Raw genomic sequence first — 20,248 nt, 5'->3', positions numbered from 1 at the left:
ACTGGAAAAAGTGATTTATGAACACACATAAAGACATATACAGACATAAGCCTTTACGGTCTTTTCACTGGATTTACTTTATTCTATACTTTTTGTTTCTTCTGCTTTTTTTTGTCTCATGCAAATGTCACTTTTTTCTTGCAATAAAAGTGTTGACTATGTAGACATATTGATATATGTACCGTGTCTTTTAGTGTCGCTTACATTTCCATCGCAGTTGGAAATGGATAGTTGTGTTCCCGGTATGGAGAGGAGGAATATGCGCATGTAAGTATATTACCAATATTTACTAGTGCACTCCAATAACTCATGATTAACTATCAAAACAGGATTAAAAATTGATGGAGTTGAATTAGAGATGTATCTTATTCCATACTTTCCTATTCCTTGTTAAAAAAAAAAAAAAATAGTGCCTACATTATCCACCATGCAACTAAACCACAGTCATAGATTTGTGTCTGCGTCACACAGGTTTGGTAAGATAATTTGTTTCTACTCTCAACACCCCTCAGACATCCAAAAGCTGATGCTGACTCAAGTGACACTGTAGCATAAGGCAGTTCATGAGACTTCACACTAGGTCTGGCACAATATCACGTTTTTGCTTAACAATTATCGTGGAAAAAAAAAGATTCACAATAATACTATTATCACGATATTTAGAGAAAATTTGGAAAATAAAATTATCAGTCAAAATCATCTATACCTTTGTTTATTCTGCATCTTTTATATTAATTAATCTCACAAGTGCATGGAAGTGGCAATAGTCTATAACCATACAGCTATACAAAAGCATACAAAAAGAACAATCGCACAATTATTTATGGTTATCATATGTGCATTATTGACACTGCTGATATTTCATTTTTTAAACATCACAGACACCTCTACTTCACACGGCTCCCTCAGCAGCCATGCAGCTTTTACCTGTAATCAGACTTTGATGTGTAGAACTGGTGGCATATCCTTTAAAGACAGACTTGAAAACACCAGAACCTATTCGATAACCTTTAATTATGTGAGAATGCGCAGACATCGTTATGTGACAGCTTTCATTCCTGTAACAACACATGTTTGAGTGCTCCATCAGGCTCAGCTCACTTTCAACCAGCACGTATTTTAACACAAAAATCACACCTGGCACTTCATGCTGAAGAAGACCACTGACTCCTGTATGTATCAGGAAAATCCAACAATGGGGACAAAAGTAAGTCAGCTGTAATATTGAAGGGACAAATTAAGTCATTTTATTGTTGACGTTTGGGTTTTGTCCACCCCAGTACAGCTTGTCCTCTCCTCTCCTCCTCTTCCTCCACTGACACAGCAGAAGCATACGGAAGGTCTTCTGGAAGGTCTTGTTGCAGAGAGCGTAGCACATGGGGTTGATGGTGCTGTTGACATAGCACAGCCAATAACCCAGGTGCCACAGGGATGTAGGAATGCACTCGGCACAGAAAGTGGAAATAAGCACCATGATGTTGTATGGCGTCCATGTCAGGATGAAGGCCAGGAGGATGGCGCTGAGAGTCTGGGCTGCTTTCTTCTCTTTCACCAACACCATCCTCTTTCTCTTAGTGATCTGGTTCTTCAGGACGGGGTCCATGGGTTTGGAGGCGGTGGAGGATGAGGAGGGGGAAGCGTTTTTGGTGGGCAGCTCTCCTTGAGGTGGGCATGATGTTGCGTTTGTAGGATTGCCGTTTTTACCCTTTGAGCCAGGTTTAAACCTATATGAGATGCACTTTTTGCTGTTCTTCTTTTGAGGAGTGGAAAAATACTGATCTTCTGTATAATCAGTCACCTGCCCATTCTTATTAGTTTGTCCACTTCCTGGCTCTTTGAAGGATCCTTGTGGGGTTTCTATTGAAACATGTTGCTCCTCTTCTTCTGATGATGTATAGCTGTTAAACGAGGTAATCTGGTCTGCTTTTGCCCATGCCTCATCTGACCTTGTTGTAGTTTTAGTGGCATTACTTTGATTAGATGAGGACCAGGAGGCCTGACTCTGGTCTCTTGTCTCTCTGGTGAAATGAAAACAAGAACGAATGATAGTTTTCTGTGGTTTAGCCCCTTCTGGAACATGTTCTGTTGTGAGCCCTTGCAGCTCTGCTAGATCTTTTGTCCGTTTTTGCGTCTCTTTGTAAATCCTGCAGTAAAGGATGGTCATAACAGAGACTGGGATGTAGAATGCAGCAATGGCTGTCCCAAATGTGATGACGGGCTCTGTTAAAAACTGGATTTGGCACTGGTCCGCAGGCACGTTTCTCTCTCCTACAAAGTACTGCCAGCATAGAATGGGTGGTGCCCAAAGGACAAATGATACCAGCCATGCCAGGCCAATCATGATGGCTGCCCTCTTTGGAGTCCTCTTTGCCCTGTAAGTCAGTGGCCTTGTAATGGAGAAGTATCTGTCAAAGCTAATAACAAGTAAGTTCATAACTGAAGCATTGCTGGCTACATAGTCCACGGCGAGCCAGAGGTCACATGCCAGGTTCCCCAAAGACCAGTAACCCATTAGTATATATGTTGTGTATAAGTTCATGGATAGAACGCCTATGATGAGGTCCGCAAAGGCCAAACTCAGTAGGTAGTAGTTGTTTACAGTTTTAAGTTGGCTGTTTACTTTGAAGGACAGCATCACCAGCACATTACCAACTATTGTTATCAAGCTGACAATGGCTGACACTGTAGCAATAGTTATAGCCTCCCACAGGCTGTGGGGAGCAGCATGGACATATGAAGTGTTGCCAAAAGTGCTGTTTGTAGGATCCATTGTGCTTTGTTATAGACCTGTGTTACAGCTGGAAAACGTCTCTCTGTGGCCTCATGTGGACTGAGCAGTTACCTACAATGAAATGAAAACAGCAGTGAGATACAATTACACACAAAGTCGTTTCTTTAATGAGTTAGCTCAATTCACTTTTCAGCAGACTGATAAGTAGCTTTCTTGCATTTATAAATTGTAAATATAGTTTATAAATAGGGAGTCGTTTTGACTGTTGGGTTTTCTCTGTAATTATTGTTGGGTCTTTACCTTACAATATGAAGCGCCTTGAGGTGACTGTTGTGATTTGGCACTATATTAATAAAATGGAATTGAATTGAATTAAAATAGTTCAGTAATCTTGTCATTTCATGCCTTATGTGTGTGTGTATATACAATATAATATAATATATGCAATGATACATATGGTGTACATATCTACACACTTACACACACAATATATAGATATAATGCATATATTATTACATAGTATACATAATACTGAAATGACAACAAATCTTTTGAACTGGTTTCTTATATTTATATTTTGATGCTTTTATAAAAAAAAAACTCATCAAAGTTGTACTAGTGCTTTTTTTCTTATTATTTTAAGCAGCCATATAGTTTAAAGTTTAGTCTTTTATTTTACAGCTAAGTATTGATATGTGTTGAATATATTTGTATATTTTGTTTTTACTTTTTTCTTGCGTTTTATTATAGTAGAGAAAATGCCATTCTTGTAATTTATTTAACTGATTCATGATTTCCATTTGACCTGAATTTTCGTCAAAACGTGAAAAGTTAATTATTTTATGTCACAGACAGATATTCCACATTCCATCCATCGATCCATTTTGGGTCCAAATGAGACCCGGAACGATCATGTCAAAAATTACTTTTCCGTGGGACGCCATTGAATGTAACACCCAGTTTAACTATGAGGCGTCACATGCTCACTGTTGACAGTAATGGAAGGTAGAGTAAGCAGAGGCAGTGGAAAAAGAGGCGGCCGCGGTGGAAAGGACAGCGACAGTTTTGGCGGTGAACGCCGAGGCAGAGGAGGCCATTACCGCGGCCGGGGTAAACGGGACCATCACCGTGGGCGTGGACGCGGACGCGGAGGAGGCGCCCATGCTGCTGAATTCCATCACTGGGTGAGAGAGAGCAGAGGATCTGCGTCCATTTACGTCACTCTGGCAAAACTTTGTTGGAAATCTTGAAAATTTTTGTAGATTTCGTTACACACACTACTGCACATCTACACGGATTCCCAATTCTCTTCAGTTCGGCCCAACTCGCACTAATTTCAGAGTACCCAGCGTTTAAGTTAGTTTGAGTAAAACATCTCAAGCTGCTGCTACAAATAAAGTTATGCTACATGTATAAGCAGAATGCCAAGTTGACACGTTTTATGCGCTACTCGTTTTCACCCAGTCAATATGCATTAGCTAAACTGGAGAAGTGTGATAATGCCCATAAATTAATCCACACTTATTTGTTGGTCGCACCATCTTCATCTAAAAGATCCTAGCAGCATTTATAGAGCTACACTGAACAATGAACCATTTTAAGTGTATCAACATTGCGATCAAGCTCTTGAAATTTCTCCCACAGCAACTTAACTTTGTCACTTTACAATCTGCCTGTGGATACGACCCTAGAGGCTCCAGTTTATTTTCCACTGGGATGTTCAGACAGTTAATGCCCCTGCCATGGTAACTACAGCATTAGAAGAGAAACAATAGGGGCCCTGTGATTGCAATCATCAAAATCTCCCTTGGGTCGTAGGGGCTCCTTGATTGCAATCATAAAAATGTCTTTTGGTGCATCCATAGCTACCATGTAGTCTTGTTCAGAAGAAATGAGCACGGTTTTGTTTGACTTATGTTAGGGTGCTCAGAAAAAACGAGCTAAACCACAGGTCTTTGTCAGTCTGGCACATCTCACTTTGCGCATTTCCACGGCAGCATTATGAGAAGTTTTTTTGCAACCGTGTCAGAAACCAGGAATAAATGCGTGACTGACAAATTGAATGAGTTCAGTTTTCAAACGGTGAGATATACCAGTTACCTTAACCCATTTTCTGTGCTTAGCTACCAATTGTGAATAAGAGCTATGTGTTAATGAACGCTTTAAAACATTCCCTTTCAATTTGTAGAGCACAAATTGAAATACAGGAAAATCATAGTGACAGTAGCAAAAGCGTGCTGTTTAAACTTTTAAAAGTCAGTAAAAAAAAAAAAAAGTATTTTTCAGATTGACAGTTTTAAAAAGTAAAAAGTCTCTTCTGGCACAGGAGGGAAAAAAATGCAAATACTCCTGGAGAAATTAAATGAAAACTGATGTTTCTATGCAGCTATTTCAGGACTTTGCAAAAATATTTGGGATCTGTGTGTTTAGGTGGTCCTCCAGATAACTCTGTAAGGTGCTGCTAAAAGATTGCTTTCACTGTTAATTAATTGTTGCTTTACTTCCTAAATGAATAGATTAGTTGCCTTAGTTTCCCAAAGCACAAGGTGACGTCTTCAAATGAAAGATATTTAAATTATTTGGATTTGAAACACAAACTCAGAAAGTCCTCGCAGTGCCAGAGCTGGAACCAGAGAATTTGGCGTTTGTGCTTGAAACACTAATTGAAATGGTAATTATAGAAGTATTTGCCAAAACATTTTTTTTCCAGCTCACAAACTTTAATTTCTTAATTAATTAATTTACAAAAGAACTTTCCCCATATCCCATTGCAATATACAACCACTTTATTAGGTATACCTTGCTGGTACTGGGTCAGACCCCCATTAGCCTTCAGAACTGCCTTAATTCTTAATGGTATGGATTCAACAGGGCGCTGGAAACATTCCTCCCGGATTTTGGTCCCTGACACGATCACCTGTTCCACCACAGCCCAAAGGTGCTCTACTGGGACTTGATGACTGTGGAGGCTATTTGAGTACAGTGAACTCATTATCATGTTCCAGAAATGAATCTTCTGATAGTGTACCCATCTCAATGTTGCTGCATAAATGGAGGCTTATCAGACCAGTTTTTTGCTGGTGAATTGTAACCTGTTTACTCTTCTTAGCAGGCAGGAGTGGCACCTGATACGGTCTAATGCTGCTGTAACCCATCTCCTTCAAGCTTTGATGTGTTATGCATTCAGAAACGCTCTTCTGCATAACCTCGTTGTAATGAGTGTTTAGTTCTTCCAGAGAACTTCTGCTCAATGGATATTTTCTCTTTTTCGGACCATTCTCTGTAAACCCCAGAGACGGTCATGTGGGAGAATCCCAGTAGTTCAGCAGTTTCTGAAATACTCAGACCAGTCTGTCTGGCACCGACAACCACACCATGTTAAAGTCATTTAAATCACCTTTCATCCCCATTCTGATGGTTGGTTTGAACTTCAGTAGGTCATCTTGATACTGTATTTGCATTAACAATAGCTGCTATATAAAAAATAAAACATTGTAGCAGGATGGATGCAAGATATTTTAAGATTTTTTGCTTATTTCTGTCCTAAGTTGAGTAGTTTTATAACCCAGCGCTTAGCTCACTGATACTTCATTTAAATTGGTTAAAAATAATAAGTGGATTAAAGTGAAATGCTTCAGTATTCTTCAAACTAAGTGGCTGTTATGCTATTTTAATAGAATTTGAATCACAGGCTCCTCAACATTAATTGGATTAGTCACTTAGCTAATTGATTTAAAAAAAAAAATCCCAGATCTAGCTACTCATAGGCAAAGATTTGCTGGTTTTCTTTTCTGATTTTTCTGCTTTCTGATTTTCTTGAGTGTCATATTGCTCATTGTGTACCCCACTATGTTTTGCTTCAGGGCCAAGATGAAAGGGACAGTTACCAGGAGGAAGATGACAAGACCGAGGTGTTCTCCAGGAGGAAGTTGGAGTCAAACTGGGACCGGTACGAGGAGTCGGAGAGGCCGGAGCCGGATGATGACACGCCCACTCAGAGAGGAACAGACTATCGTGTTTTGTTGGAGTCGGCAGGTAAGATGTGACCGCAAAATGTTGGAGGAGGATGTTTGTTTTTACCAGCCCCACCTGTAATGCTCATACAGCCCACAACAGGAGAGATGAGTTTTACTTTTGACTTTGTTCTAGAAGCTTAAGCGATTAATGTTCAGTCCATTTCTTATGTTTTTGCTGCTCCGCCAGCTTGCCTCACTTGGCATAACTAAATGTTGACTCAGTTTTTCTAAAGAGTGTTGACATTTTTGTGTGTTTAAGCCTTAGTGCAAATATAGTGTGCCAAATACACCACTGAGTCAAGTTGTAGTTTTCCAAAGTTGCCTCTGCTTCCTAATTAGTTAGAAATGGCTGCTGCTGTCTTAAGGGACTTTAATTGCTCTGCATGGACACTGCTGTCAGATGGCTGCATAGAAGGTCCTTGTTTGTCTTTGTTTGCTAGTTTCAGCCTCAGTGGTCAGTGTCAGGGCTCTCCACAGTCTCTAATTCTGTTGCTGTTTCTTTCCCCAAAGAATCATAGTTAAGGAAGTTCAGTGCTGAGCAGAGCTCAAGTTTTTATCAGATATTTGCCTGATTCTAAGCCCCAATGTTGGGCTGTCACTTTTTAGCTCAATATACAACTTGATTTACAGTTGTGGTCAGAAGTCTACATACACTCATCATGGGCATTAATGTCATGGCAATTTGGGGCTTTGATTTCTTTGAACATTTTTTTTCCAGGGTAGAGTGATTACACAGCATATATCTTTAAAGACAAAGAATTGAGAGCACAAGTTTGTATTTATTTTGGATTTTCCCAAATCCATACTGGGTCAAAAGTATACATACAGGCTAAAATACATACACACACTGACTCAAATCTTTAAAGGGGTGGTGCTGAAGCTTCTACAATATATTTTAACTTGACAAGGCCTATTAATTTCTCATTCATGATCATGATTGACTACAACTGGTAGTTTATTTTTACCAGCATAAAAAGGATTTGTTTGACAGCACTCACTGGATTGACCAATACTCAGGACAATGGGAAAATCCAAGGAACTCTGTGAAGATCTAAGGAGAATTGTTGATTCACACAAAATGGGAAGGTCTCTTGGAGCCATTTCTAAACAACTGCAGGTTCAAATATCATCAGTTAAAACAGGTTATTCAGCTGTGTCACCACTTTGCCACGGTCTGGAAGAAGTGCCCACACTGTCACCCTCAAATGAAAAGAAATTGGTTTGGATGTTTAGGAACAACCCAGGAACCATCAAGGCTCAAGTCTGCCATGAACTGGAAACTGCTGAAACATCAGTGTCACTGTCCACAGTGAAGCAAGTTTTACATCTCCACAGACTGAGAGGGTGCTGACCAAGAAAGAAGCCTCTTTTCCAAAATCGACTCCTCAAGCTCAACTGAAATTTGCAGCTGCCCACATGGACAAACCAAATGCCTTCTGGAGAAAGCTTTTATGGTCACACAAGACAAGATTGAGCTTTCTGGCCACAATGACAAGAGGTGTGTTTGGAGGAGTAAAGCTAAGGCCAATTGTCAAGCCTGGTGGTGGTAGCACCATGCTCTGCAGCTGTTTTGCTGCTAGTATCTTGCACAAAGTGGATGGAATAATGAAAAAGGGCTACCTCCAGATTCTTCAACTTCACATCAAATCAACAGCTAGATGACTGAAACTTGGACACAGGTGGGTGTTCCAGGAGTACAGTAATTCCAAATATACATAAAAACTGGATTTGAAATGGCTAAACATTTAACATAAACAGGCTAACATTCCCAAAGCTCTGACCTCAGCCCTGAAAATTGGTGGGCTCTGCATAAAAGCGAGGTCTGTTCCAGGAGACCAACCGATTTAAATGAACTCTGTAATGGACTGAGAGGGTGTTGAACTCTCAGTCCATGGTCGATGAACCACTCTAAATATCCAGACAGAATTTTGCCAGAAGGATTTTGATGGCTACCAAAAGCATCTAGTCAAGGTGCATTTGATAAGGGACATTTAACCAAATATTACTGGGTGTATATGTATATGTTTGAGCATGTGTGAATTAGAGAAACTCTAAAATTAATTCAAATTTGTGCACCCAATTTCTTGTTTTTTTAAAGTCATTAAAGATATATGCTGTACAATCATTCCACTCTGGAAAAAGAACAGTTTAAAGAAATCATTAAAAGTCCCAAATTGCCATGACATTCATGCCCATGATGAGTGTATGTAAACGTCTGACCACAGCTATAAATAAGGCCTGCAATTATGTTAGGGCCAGTTTCTCATGTTTTCCATCTCGTAAGCATAAGTAGCTCGTCCTTGTTTCGAATTGCTAATAACTTTCTGGTATTTAATTAACTGTGGCTGGTGTAGCTTTGGCACCATCATGAGTTTGAGGTCCAAGCAGGTTACCATAGCTCAGTAATTTTGAGTTTCAGTGAGCAGCTTGTCTTGCCTCGTAAACATCCTGACTGTTCCCGGACTGATGGCATCTTCTGCCAACATTCTGGCTTTCGTGGCATATCTTCTCCTTTTCATGAGCTTTATTTGTGTTAGGCTTTCTGAGGTGACAAATTCCTCCTTGGTGGTTGGGCAGTTTGCAATTTATAAAAGATTTATTTTACTGTCACGGTCATGCTTATTCTGTCTCCATCAGATATGCCACGGGTACTGATTAATTGAGCTGATTCACCTCCTTACATTCTGGAGTGCTGTCTCTAGAAAGAACTTGGCTTGGGTTCTTCTTTTTTTTCTCCAACTTATGCCTGTCAACTTTAGAGACTGATGATATTGAAAACAACATGAAACAAGTTGCAGAGGCGCTCTGTAATCATCCCCTTTTCAATAATGCTGGTTGATCTATGATGTATCATCCTTCAAGATGGAAGATTGATAACACTACTGGAAGTATGTTCTAATGCATATTTCAGGGATTCAAGCCCCTTACAAAAACTTGATTTCATGTTCTAGATGTAAACCGCTTTCTATGTGCTCTGTATGTAGGAGCTGAAACATGATTACTCCATGAATTTAAAGAATCAATCAATCATACTAACATTTTACACTGTTCAATTTTATGGTTAGCTATGACTCAGTGCCTTTTTTCCACTTCAGTGCACCCTTTCACATCTTTAACCGCATCCATACATGGAGTATGTATTATCTGACTAGATTGTTGTACAGCTTTTTTTTACGTGGTATATGCTTATAAAGAGTACATGGCTGATTTATCCTTGCATTCTTGAAAGCCTGTCAGACATTCAGTGGGCAGTCACGTGTAGAAGAATCAAGGATATCGCTTTCTTTTTCTTCTTTGTTGGGATGTGGTGAAAATAGGAGATATGTGCAGCGATTTATTGAAACTTCTGTAAACATAGATGGAAATACAGTATTTAAAGGCAAAAACAGAGTTTGTACAATTGTAACAAGCTTGAAAGTCAATATTTGGTATGACCACCTTTTATCTTCAGCACAGCCTGAATCCTCTTAGGCAGCTTTCTTGTGTCGTATTGTTTTAAGTAGGCTTCGGAAATAATTCTCCAGGCTTCTCGAAGGACATTTGAAGCTCTTCTGTGTTGAGGTCTGAGGACTGTGTTTGGGATCACTGTCATGCTGAATTTTTTGTCTCTATTTCTAAAGAACATGATTTTCACATTCTGTTCATCTTCTTTAGATAGGTTTTTAGGCCTGACACTACTTTTGTTCTCAATAAAGGTTATTCTGAATTTGACTCTGCTTAGCTTCCTTCGTCTTAGACCTTTCTGGCAGGAATGCCGATGTAGAAATCTCCCCGCACTTTGCTTTCCTTCCACTTAGCCTCCTGTCAGCATGACTGAGTACGTTTCATAACACACTGCTGCAGGTGGCAGAGTACTTCACTGGATAAATTGCTGTTTTGCTGTGGAAGTCTAAAAAAATTCATCAAGCATTAGATCCTTTAAAATTTTTGAAGCAGTAGGATGTGATATGGTCATTAAGATGCCATTATTCAGAGTAGGGTCACACCAACACATTGCCCTTGGTTTAACTAATAAAAGCCAGTTATGCAGATGATTACATTTTTTTTATGGCATGTAAATTACTTTATTGGCTTACATAGTTTTATATCTGCGCTTACCAATATATTTTATTATATTCACATGCTTTAAAATGATTTCTAAAGTGAGTGGGTTAGCACATAATGACAAAGAATCAAGTCTCTTGTATCTATATGTTTTATGGCGTGTCTCTTCCTTATGGCTCTCAACAGGATTGCTCTCAGTATGCAAAGATATTTGACCAAAACATATCTAGGTGGACCTTAAATATTGGACTTACATTTATCAGGTGGAAAGAGACATGACTTAAGCTAAATGTTAATTTTGTTCCTGTGCATACTGGATTTAAAAACTGGCAGCTGTTTTGCAAGTGCCAGTAATCTTTCAGCATTGGGTTTACAGCATGCTGTCCTGCCCTAAATGAAATAGTGCAGCTTTAAATGTTATTTTAGAGGATCGGGACAAAGTAACATTTAGGGATGAACCCTAGTTATTGCAATTTCTGACATGATAATCACATATTCAGTGACGATCAGAAATTCAGTCAGGCTAATTAATTTTTGGATCCAAACTCTAATCAGTCTAATTTCCGTCCTATATGCTACTAATTATGAGCTTAGCAAGTATGGCACATTATTCAAAGTCCCATGTCTTCTGCCAGTTGTATTTTTCAGTTGAATATTCAGGCATTCACACTGACGAGCTGTGCAGGCTCGTGCTCTTGGGGAAAATCATGAGGCCATTTTTAACTCAGGATGAGTGTTTTCAGCAGTGAACTGTTTTTGTGGGATTATTATTTTTTTTTTCTCACGCCATTAGAAAGTTGGAGTGTTGCAGCGCCGTGTCACTCTCTCGCCTTCTCTTGTAGTGTAAATGCCAAAGGTGCTCTTGTGAGTTGTTTGACTCCGATCTCTCGTCTCTGTGTTTTGCCCACATTGCCAGATTAGTCACAGCATACAGCAAGAGGGTGCCGCTCTTTAGAGGATACTTAATTGTACGTGGGCGGTGGTGCTTTTAAGAGTAGTTTTTCTGGCCAATTAAGGTAGCCATGAAAACAGGAATTCACTACAAAAACCACCTGTTTCCGCTTGATTTTTATTTATCGCAGAATACTTCTTGTGGACTTCATTTTTATATTCACAATTTGAAGAGTTGCGATATTCCGTTTGCTTTATTGACAAGATTTGACAAAATGTACAGGTCGGAAGTACTTCTCAGCATTTGAAGAGAGAAATGGCCTGCAGCAGTGTTTCTCAACCTTTTGTAATGTACCTTGCAATTCTTGCGAGAATCAAAATCCCAGGGCAGGAAGGTTGAGAGCAGAGCTTTACCTATAGTGTGGTGGAGGCGTTAGACGGGAACACTATTATAGGCTGACATTCCTGACATTTATAGGAGGAAACGGTGAGCTTTTGTAAAGCTTTTTGGGGTGGTTAATGACTAAGGAGGTAGAGCAGCTTGTCCAGTAACTGTAGGGTTACTGGTTCAAATTCCAGTCATTTTAAGTGCCAAAGTGTCCATGATCAGGAAGAAAAAAAAAAAATAAATAAAAAAAAAAAAAAAAAAAAAATATATATATATATATATATATATATATATATATATATATATATATATATATATATATATATATATATATATAAAGCAGAGAAAGTCAGTGTGAGGCAGTGATCACAAAATGTACGAGTGGAAATTTTGGGGAGTAATCTAGCACAAACAGATGCAGTCAGTTCATTATGATCAACACAATTTAGCAGTGCACACAAGTTGGTCATAAATGAGCAGACTGGATGAGAAAGCATGTAATCTACTAACAAAAATGATACAAAGTAAGAATAAGTTTTATTAATGTGTTTCTCTCCAGGAAAGGGATGGCAGTTCAGATCAGGGAGAGGCGGCTGAAGGAGAAGGAATGCGTTTTGATATAAGGGAGACATCTTCCATCATAAAGTGATGGAGAGTATTTGGGATCTTTGTGATTGCAGCAGCTGTTCTCTGGATAAATCTGACAGCAAAGGTGGATCACAGGATTTAACCAGATCAGGGCTTCTTTATTTCAAATAAGTTAACTATCTATCTGTAGTAAATCTGTGTATAACAGCTGACCTGTAGTTGTAGAAGAACATGAAACATTATTACACCATATTAATAAACTTACTAATGCATGCCGTGTGAGATTGCAGGTATTTTGCTAAGGTCAGAGAAAGAATCTGAGTCAGTCACCAACTGACAGCAGACAGTTCCTGCAAATTCCAGAATTCTTGTGCAGCATATTGTATTATTCAGATATTTTTCTAACATGCTTCAGACTGACTGAGTCATATTAATGGCAGTACTTTGACAGACATTCCAGTATGTTATGTAACAGCAAAATATGTAGCAAAATAGCTTTTTGTGTGTGTACACCGTTGACTAAAGACATGCAGAAGCTTCTGTGCTCTCTGCAATTTTCATTACGACCCAATCTGTTTGTAGAAATAATGTGACTGAATACCTGAAGCACAAATTGTTCTGCTCACAGTGAAAACTTTGCAGTCCATAATACTTTCATGAGGCATATGTGTAGTAAACATGGGGGTTTGGCTTGTAACATTTTGGGTGAAGACTCAAGAGAAGAGCTACATTTTGTACTCAGAAAGGGAAAAGCCTACAAATGGATAATTCAATAAGGCCCACTGCAAAAATAACTCTGTCCACGCCTTTCAGTTTCAGACTTGTCTCTGCACCTCTTTCCCAAGAGTATATTTTTGAACATGTTTTTTTTTTTTATGTGAAAGCTATGTAACTTTTGAAAGAAACTAGCCATTCCCAGGCTCTAAAAACAAATCAAAACGGTCAGAGAGACGGCAGAAGAGAAAGATAAGAAAGAGCTGGATATATTCTAAGGAAAATAAAAGGGGTGGGAGGCTTGGTCAGCTGGGCAATATAATCTCCACACAAGACAACAGTGGTAGATGATCACGGGATCCTTTCCATGGTGAACATGTCATTATATAAGTCTACGAAAAGAGAAGAGTTTGCAAGAGAAAACAGAGAGTGTCCACCAAAAGATGCAAACCATTCATCTGCGTCAAGAATGAAAAGAAAGAGTCAGATGAATTTTTAATTATATTGACCTGTACTTTTGGTCAGATTTGTTCAAATCCTGCAAAGTCAAGTGGATAGCACTTTACAGTACAGATGAGCAGTTAACTGAAATATACTGTAAAAGCAGCCCATAATTTTTAGGGTAAAGAAGTGGAATATTCTGCCAGGTCAGTCACTTGATCTCAACCCAGTTGAATGTACATTTAACAGAGGAAGTCAAAATGAAACACAGAGAGATCCATAGATCCAGTTGGAAAGGCAAAATATCATCAAGGAGGAAACCTATTTTTTTGTCCATCTTCTTGGACTTCAGGCAGGATTCTTAAGTATCTTCAGTTGACTTTGCAGTCCAAAGCTGAAATTGTTACAAATTGGGCCACCGTGTGCTGTATAACTTAGAATTGTAGGTTGGACTCCTGTACATTACAAAATAAATCACCACTTTAATGAACCAAAGAAAGGGAGTGTTGTCCGTCAAGTAAAACGGTAGAGAAATGAATGTAGGCGGAAGGAAGGCTGCATGGAAAAAATGAAATCACTGTCATTAGCGCCTTCTTCCTGCCCTGAGCAGTGTAAATGCTTTTGTCAGCACCTTTAACACCACTACTGTGACAAAGAAATGACTTGGAAAAGATAAAACCCTTTTAATGTTGGCAGCTACTTTTTCTTGACACTGTTGCCAGATGGAGAGATGCAGTGAGCGTCTTCTTAAAATGGCACAACAGTTGGACAGGTTAGAGGCCAGTTTTATAATTATAGTTCTCACTGAGGCACTGCTGTCAGAACCTACAGTGTTACAGAATAGCGTGTTTCAAAACAGTCGAGGGGCGTCTTTATGTAGTCGTTTGTGAAGCTTAAAGAGGAGCAGTTTTTCATGTAAAATCTGAATTTTTTGCTCAACGTATTGAAGTAACTTGCAGCATATTTAGACATTAGAGTGAGTATTTTGCTCTCTAAAAATTTGTATTAGGAGTTTAAGTGCTCAGAATCTTTTTTTTTTCATGGATAATATAGTCATGTCAAACAGAAAGTACACCCTCTTTCAAGGTTTTATCTATCAGGACATACAATTAATCTGATAAAAGGCTTTAAAATTATTTAAATGCAACCTCCTATGAACAACAACACATGATACATCAGACCGTGGCATTATTTATTTATCAAAAAATAAGTCGGATAATAAGCAGAAGCAGTGTGTGGAAAAAAATAAGTACACCCCGTGATTCAGTAGCTTGTAGAACTATCTTTAGCAGTAATAAGACAAATTGTTTTCTGTATTACTTTATCAATCATTCACATAATTTCAGAGGGATTTTGACCCACTCTTCTTTACAACATTGTCTCAGTTCACTGAGTTTTGGGGCATCATTGAGGTCTGGACTTTGATTAGACCATTGCATTTCCTTGATTCTTTTCTTTTTCAACCTTTCTATTGTAGATTGGCTGCTGTACTTGGGATCGTTATCCTGTGTGTGACCCAGTTTGGGCCAAGCTTTAGCTGTTGATCAGACGGCCTCACGTGTGACTCTAGAATACTTGCTATACAGAGGAGTTCTTGGTTGACTCAATGACTGCAAAGTGCTCAGGTCCTGTGGCTGCAACACAAGTCCAAATCATCACCCTTCCACCACGTGCTTGACAGTTGGTATGAGGCGTTTGTACTCATGTGCTTTGTTTTTTTACCAGATGTGACGCTGTGCATTGTGGCCAGACATGGGAAGACATGAAAAGATCGGCAACTGTCTGGAATGTTTTCCACTTGTGAATAATCTTTCTCACTAATGGACCTCAAATTATTTGGAAATTGGCTTATAACCCTTCCCAGATTTATGAGCAGCAACAATTGATCATTGCTAATGTCTTTCCTCCTTGGCATTGTGTTAACGCACACAAGTCATTAGCAGCAGCTGGCTACTATTTACCTTCTTATGGAAACATTAGAGTATACTTAGTGTTTCACATTTTGCTTCTATAATTTGGCTTAGTCATTGTTGGATGAATAACATATGATGGTGTAATATGCTGTGTTTTTGTTCAGCTGATGATGTATTTACCTGGTAAGGACCAGTTTGTTTTTTTTGTTTTTTTATGTCCTGATATTTAAAACCTTAGAAGTGAAAGATGATGTACTTTCTTTTTCACGACTGTAACTAATGTTGAGCTGCTATAATTATTTTATTATACTTTAAAATGAGACCCAAAATAAGAAATGTTTAAGATTTTAACATTTAAAATCACCTTTGTTTTCTGTAATGATGACATATATCCAAAATAGGGAAAATGTTCGCTTAAGGAAATATTTGGATAAGGAAATGTTACTTCTGGTCACATGGTAAGGTTTCTGTATCACTGAATGTTAGCGGCGCAGTCCCTATGTCCTTTTCTTTACAGTCATAGACTCTGGTTTCCCTGTCATGCAGAAGCTGTCGTTGATGTTTATATAGCCTGCATTTGCGTCACTTCAGGCTGTTTAGATTTCATTTAGACTTTTTCTTCCATTTAATGTATCCAGATGCATTTGCTGCTGAAGTGATTCACCTCTCTGCATGGATTTATGCATGCTGGACAAATTCAAGCACACACCCAAATTGCAACTGGAAAATTTAACACAGCACTGATACACACCTGTAGACATTCGGTGAATTTCCTTTGCCAGTCTATTTAAACATATATAATTGAGTTGTTGGGAGATACAGGGTCTGATTTTTGTGTTTGCAAAAGCTCTATTAAAACCTGTACTCTACTTGGTGTGATTGTGAAAAATGGAGCCCAACAGGAGAATTATGTAAACAGACTGTTTGATTTGAATTGAAGGTCGTGTTGATTTCTGTTGTTTGTGGCCTCCCAAATGGCTATTATGCAGCCCTTCTGCTTGTCCAAACATCCCAAGTGCTTTTAGCATTCATGTGCTTTGAATGACTCTGATTACACCTTCTCTAACATCTAGTGCCTCCAGTGTGTTAGGAAGCAACAGACCTTTTGACTGTGGCTTCTGGAGTGAGGTAACTTTTTCGAGGATGAAACCTTGCTGCCTTTGATACTTGAGATATTTCATGAGCAGTTCATTCTGAAACCGCTTTTGTGCAGAAAGGTTTTCATGGCCTTGATAGCGTCAGTTGCCATGAATTAGAAAATCATTTAGGTAAACAACAGATGTGTTGGTTGAATTTTAATGGACCGACTTGCATTCAAGCCTCAAGAAATCAATGACAATTTCTTTTCTCTTTTTTTAATTTATTTTTTTGTCAGAGTTAGTCTTAGTCCTTGAATTGTTGGGGATTGATTATCCTGTTGCTAGGATAAATGCACAGATGATGCAGTTCCCTTATTCTGTCCATGTGAGTCCCTCAGCCTGTACAACTGGGGAAATTACTGCCCAGTTATTTACATCCTCACACTGTTATCTATCTGTACACATTAACACAAGGATCAAGCCTCCTCCCCCGCAGCCGTAGTTTACCAAGGCTCCTAATGGGCCTCTATCAAAGCTCAATCATAATGAAACAAAGGGAAATCGCATTAGAGCCTCAGTGATTTGGCTAACTAGATTGACACACACAAGGATGATTTCCTAACTGAGATTAATAGTCCCAATCATTCCATTAATATGTATGTTCCGGTGTTGTTATAGATACCAGATTAGCCATGTTGGCTGGAAGAGACTGGCGTCAAAGCAGAGGAGTGGGGCCAATTATGTATTGTCTGGTTGGCATAAATAGGAAACAAAGCATTACAGGTGCTTGGTTTGTTTCCCTGGAACTGCTCATTAAGATGGCACCAGTGGAGTTATGGTGTAAGGTTAAATAAAGCTGCAGGTGGATCATAGACACTTCACTGAGATCATCCCACTGATCAGCACACCCACTTTCATCTTTAAATACCTGTGCTGTCATTTGAGTGCCATTACATTAACATTTTCGATTATTTTCATGAGATTATGAAATGTTAATAGATAGTATAAATTTTCAATTAGAGTTTTCCAGAGTTATAGTTGATTTCCTTCACTTTTTACTAATGAATGTTTGACATAACTGCTTGTAAAATGATCACTTGGTTGGTTAATTAGAAAAATTGGGGCTCCAGCTACTTTTTTTTTCTTTTCTCAATTATTTTCTCCATTAAACAGTGCAATTTGCTGCATTTCATTAAAATGTAGAATATAATAATAATACCCATCAGTTTTCTACAGAGGAAAAGTCTCCAAATTGTAGCTTTTTATGTAGCTTGCTAATGTTATACAAATCCTAGAAAACATTGTGTGATTAAAATAGTCATAGAGGATAAAATGAAATTATTTAGGATTTTTTTTTCAAGCCAAGAAATCAAATTTTACGTCCTCAAATGTCACAATTTGCAGCTTTCTTCTGGCATTACATGGTAGCAAATAAATTATTTTTTTTATGGGTTTTTGCCAAACAAGAAAGAAACATTTGTTGCACCTGCGCTCTGCTATCGCCTGCTTCTGTTTTTTTTTTTTTTTTTTTATTAATTTTTTTACATGTGCAAAGTAATAAATAAGAAAATTATGTGGAAATTAATGAACATAAGATTATCTTGAAAGGCAGCAAGACTTAACAAGCTTAACATCCATTTTTCTTCTCATAAAACTGCTTTTTTTTTTTTAAAGTTCATAAATTTTCTGACAGTCAACTCGTTGCTCAATATTCAGGTTTTGTTCAGTTTTAGTCTTTTATTTTGCTCAAAGTTTTTATGTCTTCAGTAAAACAGTGGAACAAGTGTTAGGATGCTGATTTTCCATCCCAATGGTTTTTAACGGTACCTTAAACTGAATCACTTCACTTCTACCTTCTGCATTAAATAAACACACAACACCCCCATTAAATCCATCCTGAATTATTTGTGTGTTTAAGATCAATTAAATAATGTTTTCATGTTGTAAAAACCAATGGTTTTAATTCCACACGGTACAAAATGTGCTGCAGAGCTCTGCAACTGTGAGCCATAGAATATGTTCCATGATTCCTTAGTATAGTAACAGGGGCTGCATTTGCTATTCAGTAATCAAAATTTTATCATGTCAGAATTCCTAATATGACTTTAGTAAACAGTAAGTAGGGTCAGTTAACAGCTGCTCCTGTGAGCCCTTTAATTTTCTGTCTAATAGCCACTTCAAACAGAATACATACTCACCCTGTATTGCTCCGAAAGAACACAATGCTCCAGTATCAAATGGGCCTGTGGCCAAGTCTTTAATATGTTTATTTTTTTCTTCACTTCTTCTTCAGTTTGGCAGAGTTTGCTCTGTAGATCTTCCCTTTCACTGTTTGCCTCACGCTTTCCCTTGTTGGCTTTATCTTCCCCTCCCCTGTTCCCTCTTGTCGACTTTTTTCCTCTGTGCTCTTCTCTCCAACGAGGTGAAAACCACTCTTGCCAGATACAGGTAGGTGATCACACCGTCTCGCATCCTCATCAGTTGCTAAGTACGAAGCACTTTGATGCAAACAGGCTGGTCGTTATCATCGTGCAGTATGCTGTTGCTCCTCAATATTCCAGCTTTGTTCTGAGAAAAGATGGTAAATGCAACAGCTGTTCAGCGTCAGCGTCCATGTGACAGAGCTGCTGAGGTGCCTTGATGCTGCTGTTGAGACATTTTTCACAGAAGTGGGAATGACTGAAAAGAGCTCCTCGTTATCAGCAGCGATGATTAACTGAAGGTCTCTTCAAAGATTTTTCTCTTTCACTGAAGATGAACTTGTGAGCTCAAAAATCTTCTAAAAAAAAAAAAAATCAAAGGAAGTTTCTCAGTTCCTCACACTTTCTGCAAAGTTAGAGCAACTCCACTGGCAATGAAAGTAAGTAAAGCTTCTTCAGCACTCAAGGCTGCACACACAGGCTTTTTGCCTCCCGACTGACTCCTGCTCGCTGCTTCTGAAAAAGCTGCTCGGATGCAGGCTACACTGTCATCCTCTCTTACATGCAGATTCAGCCGAGAGCAACTACTAGGAAAAATTCCCGCATAGGTTGAAGCCTCATCGTGTATCAGAGCACTAGGCAATATGTAAGAGGAGGGAGGAGGAGGTGAGGAGGTGGAAGAGGTGGAGTAGTAAGATAAAACACAAGGGGAGGAGCCAGAGGAAGAGCTCACATGTGTCAGCAGCAGTTCAGGAGAAGCTGAATGTTTGCCTTTGCAATGGCAAACATGTATGTATTCATCAGAGGGGAAGAGTTCGCTCCTCAATCAGCTACACGCCACACTTCACGATGATTGTTTGGTAGTTCGGAAAGCCTTCTGACCACTCACCTCTTTCAGAAAGCAACACAAAAGACTGTTAAAGTATTCAGTAGCGATTTGTACACTTTTTAAACTGTTTTCACGGTTTGCTTTGTGTTCCTTGTAAGCTTTTTCCTGTAGTTATATTAGTAGGGAGCATAAAC

General features: G+C 38.7%; 2 protein-coding genes across 2 annotated transcripts in view; one reads left to right on the top strand and one right to left on the bottom strand.

Moving 5' to 3' along the window:
- Positions 1-96: 96 nt before the first annotated feature.
- chrm5b (cholinergic receptor, muscarinic 5b) lies at positions 97-19,845 on the bottom strand. Its single transcript, XM_030721099.1, has 2 exons — positions 19,004-19,845; positions 97-2,842 (listed from the first exon to the last, which is right to left on the bottom strand). Exon 2 carries the CDS (start codon positions 2,768-2,770, stop codon positions 1,238-1,240), a length of 1,533 nt encoding a protein of 510 aa, XP_030576959.1. The 5' UTR covers positions 2,771-2,842; positions 19,004-19,845; the 3' UTR covers positions 97-1,237.
- Positions 3,691-20,248, top strand: part of aven (apoptosis, caspase activation inhibitor) — a 36,596-nt gene continuing 20,038 nt past the window's right edge. The window contains exons 1-2 of the mRNA XM_030721100.1: positions 3,691-3,915; positions 6,595-6,766. Of these exons, the coding sequence (XP_030576960.1) occupies positions 3,730-3,915; positions 6,595-6,766 (358 nt within the window). The 5' untranslated portion in view covers positions 3,691-3,729. The remainder of the gene's footprint in view (positions 3,916-6,594; positions 6,767-20,248) is intronic.

Source organism: Archocentrus centrarchus, chromosome 24, assembly GCF_007364275.1.
Source record: "Archocentrus centrarchus isolate MPI-CPG fArcCen1 chromosome 24, fArcCen1, whole genome shotgun sequence".
Taxonomy (NCBI): Eukaryota; Metazoa; Chordata; class Actinopteri; order Cichliformes; family Cichlidae; genus Archocentrus; species Archocentrus centrarchus.
Note: the sequence above shows the minus strand (reverse complement) of the source record. Positions and strands in the feature narration are given on the sequence as shown.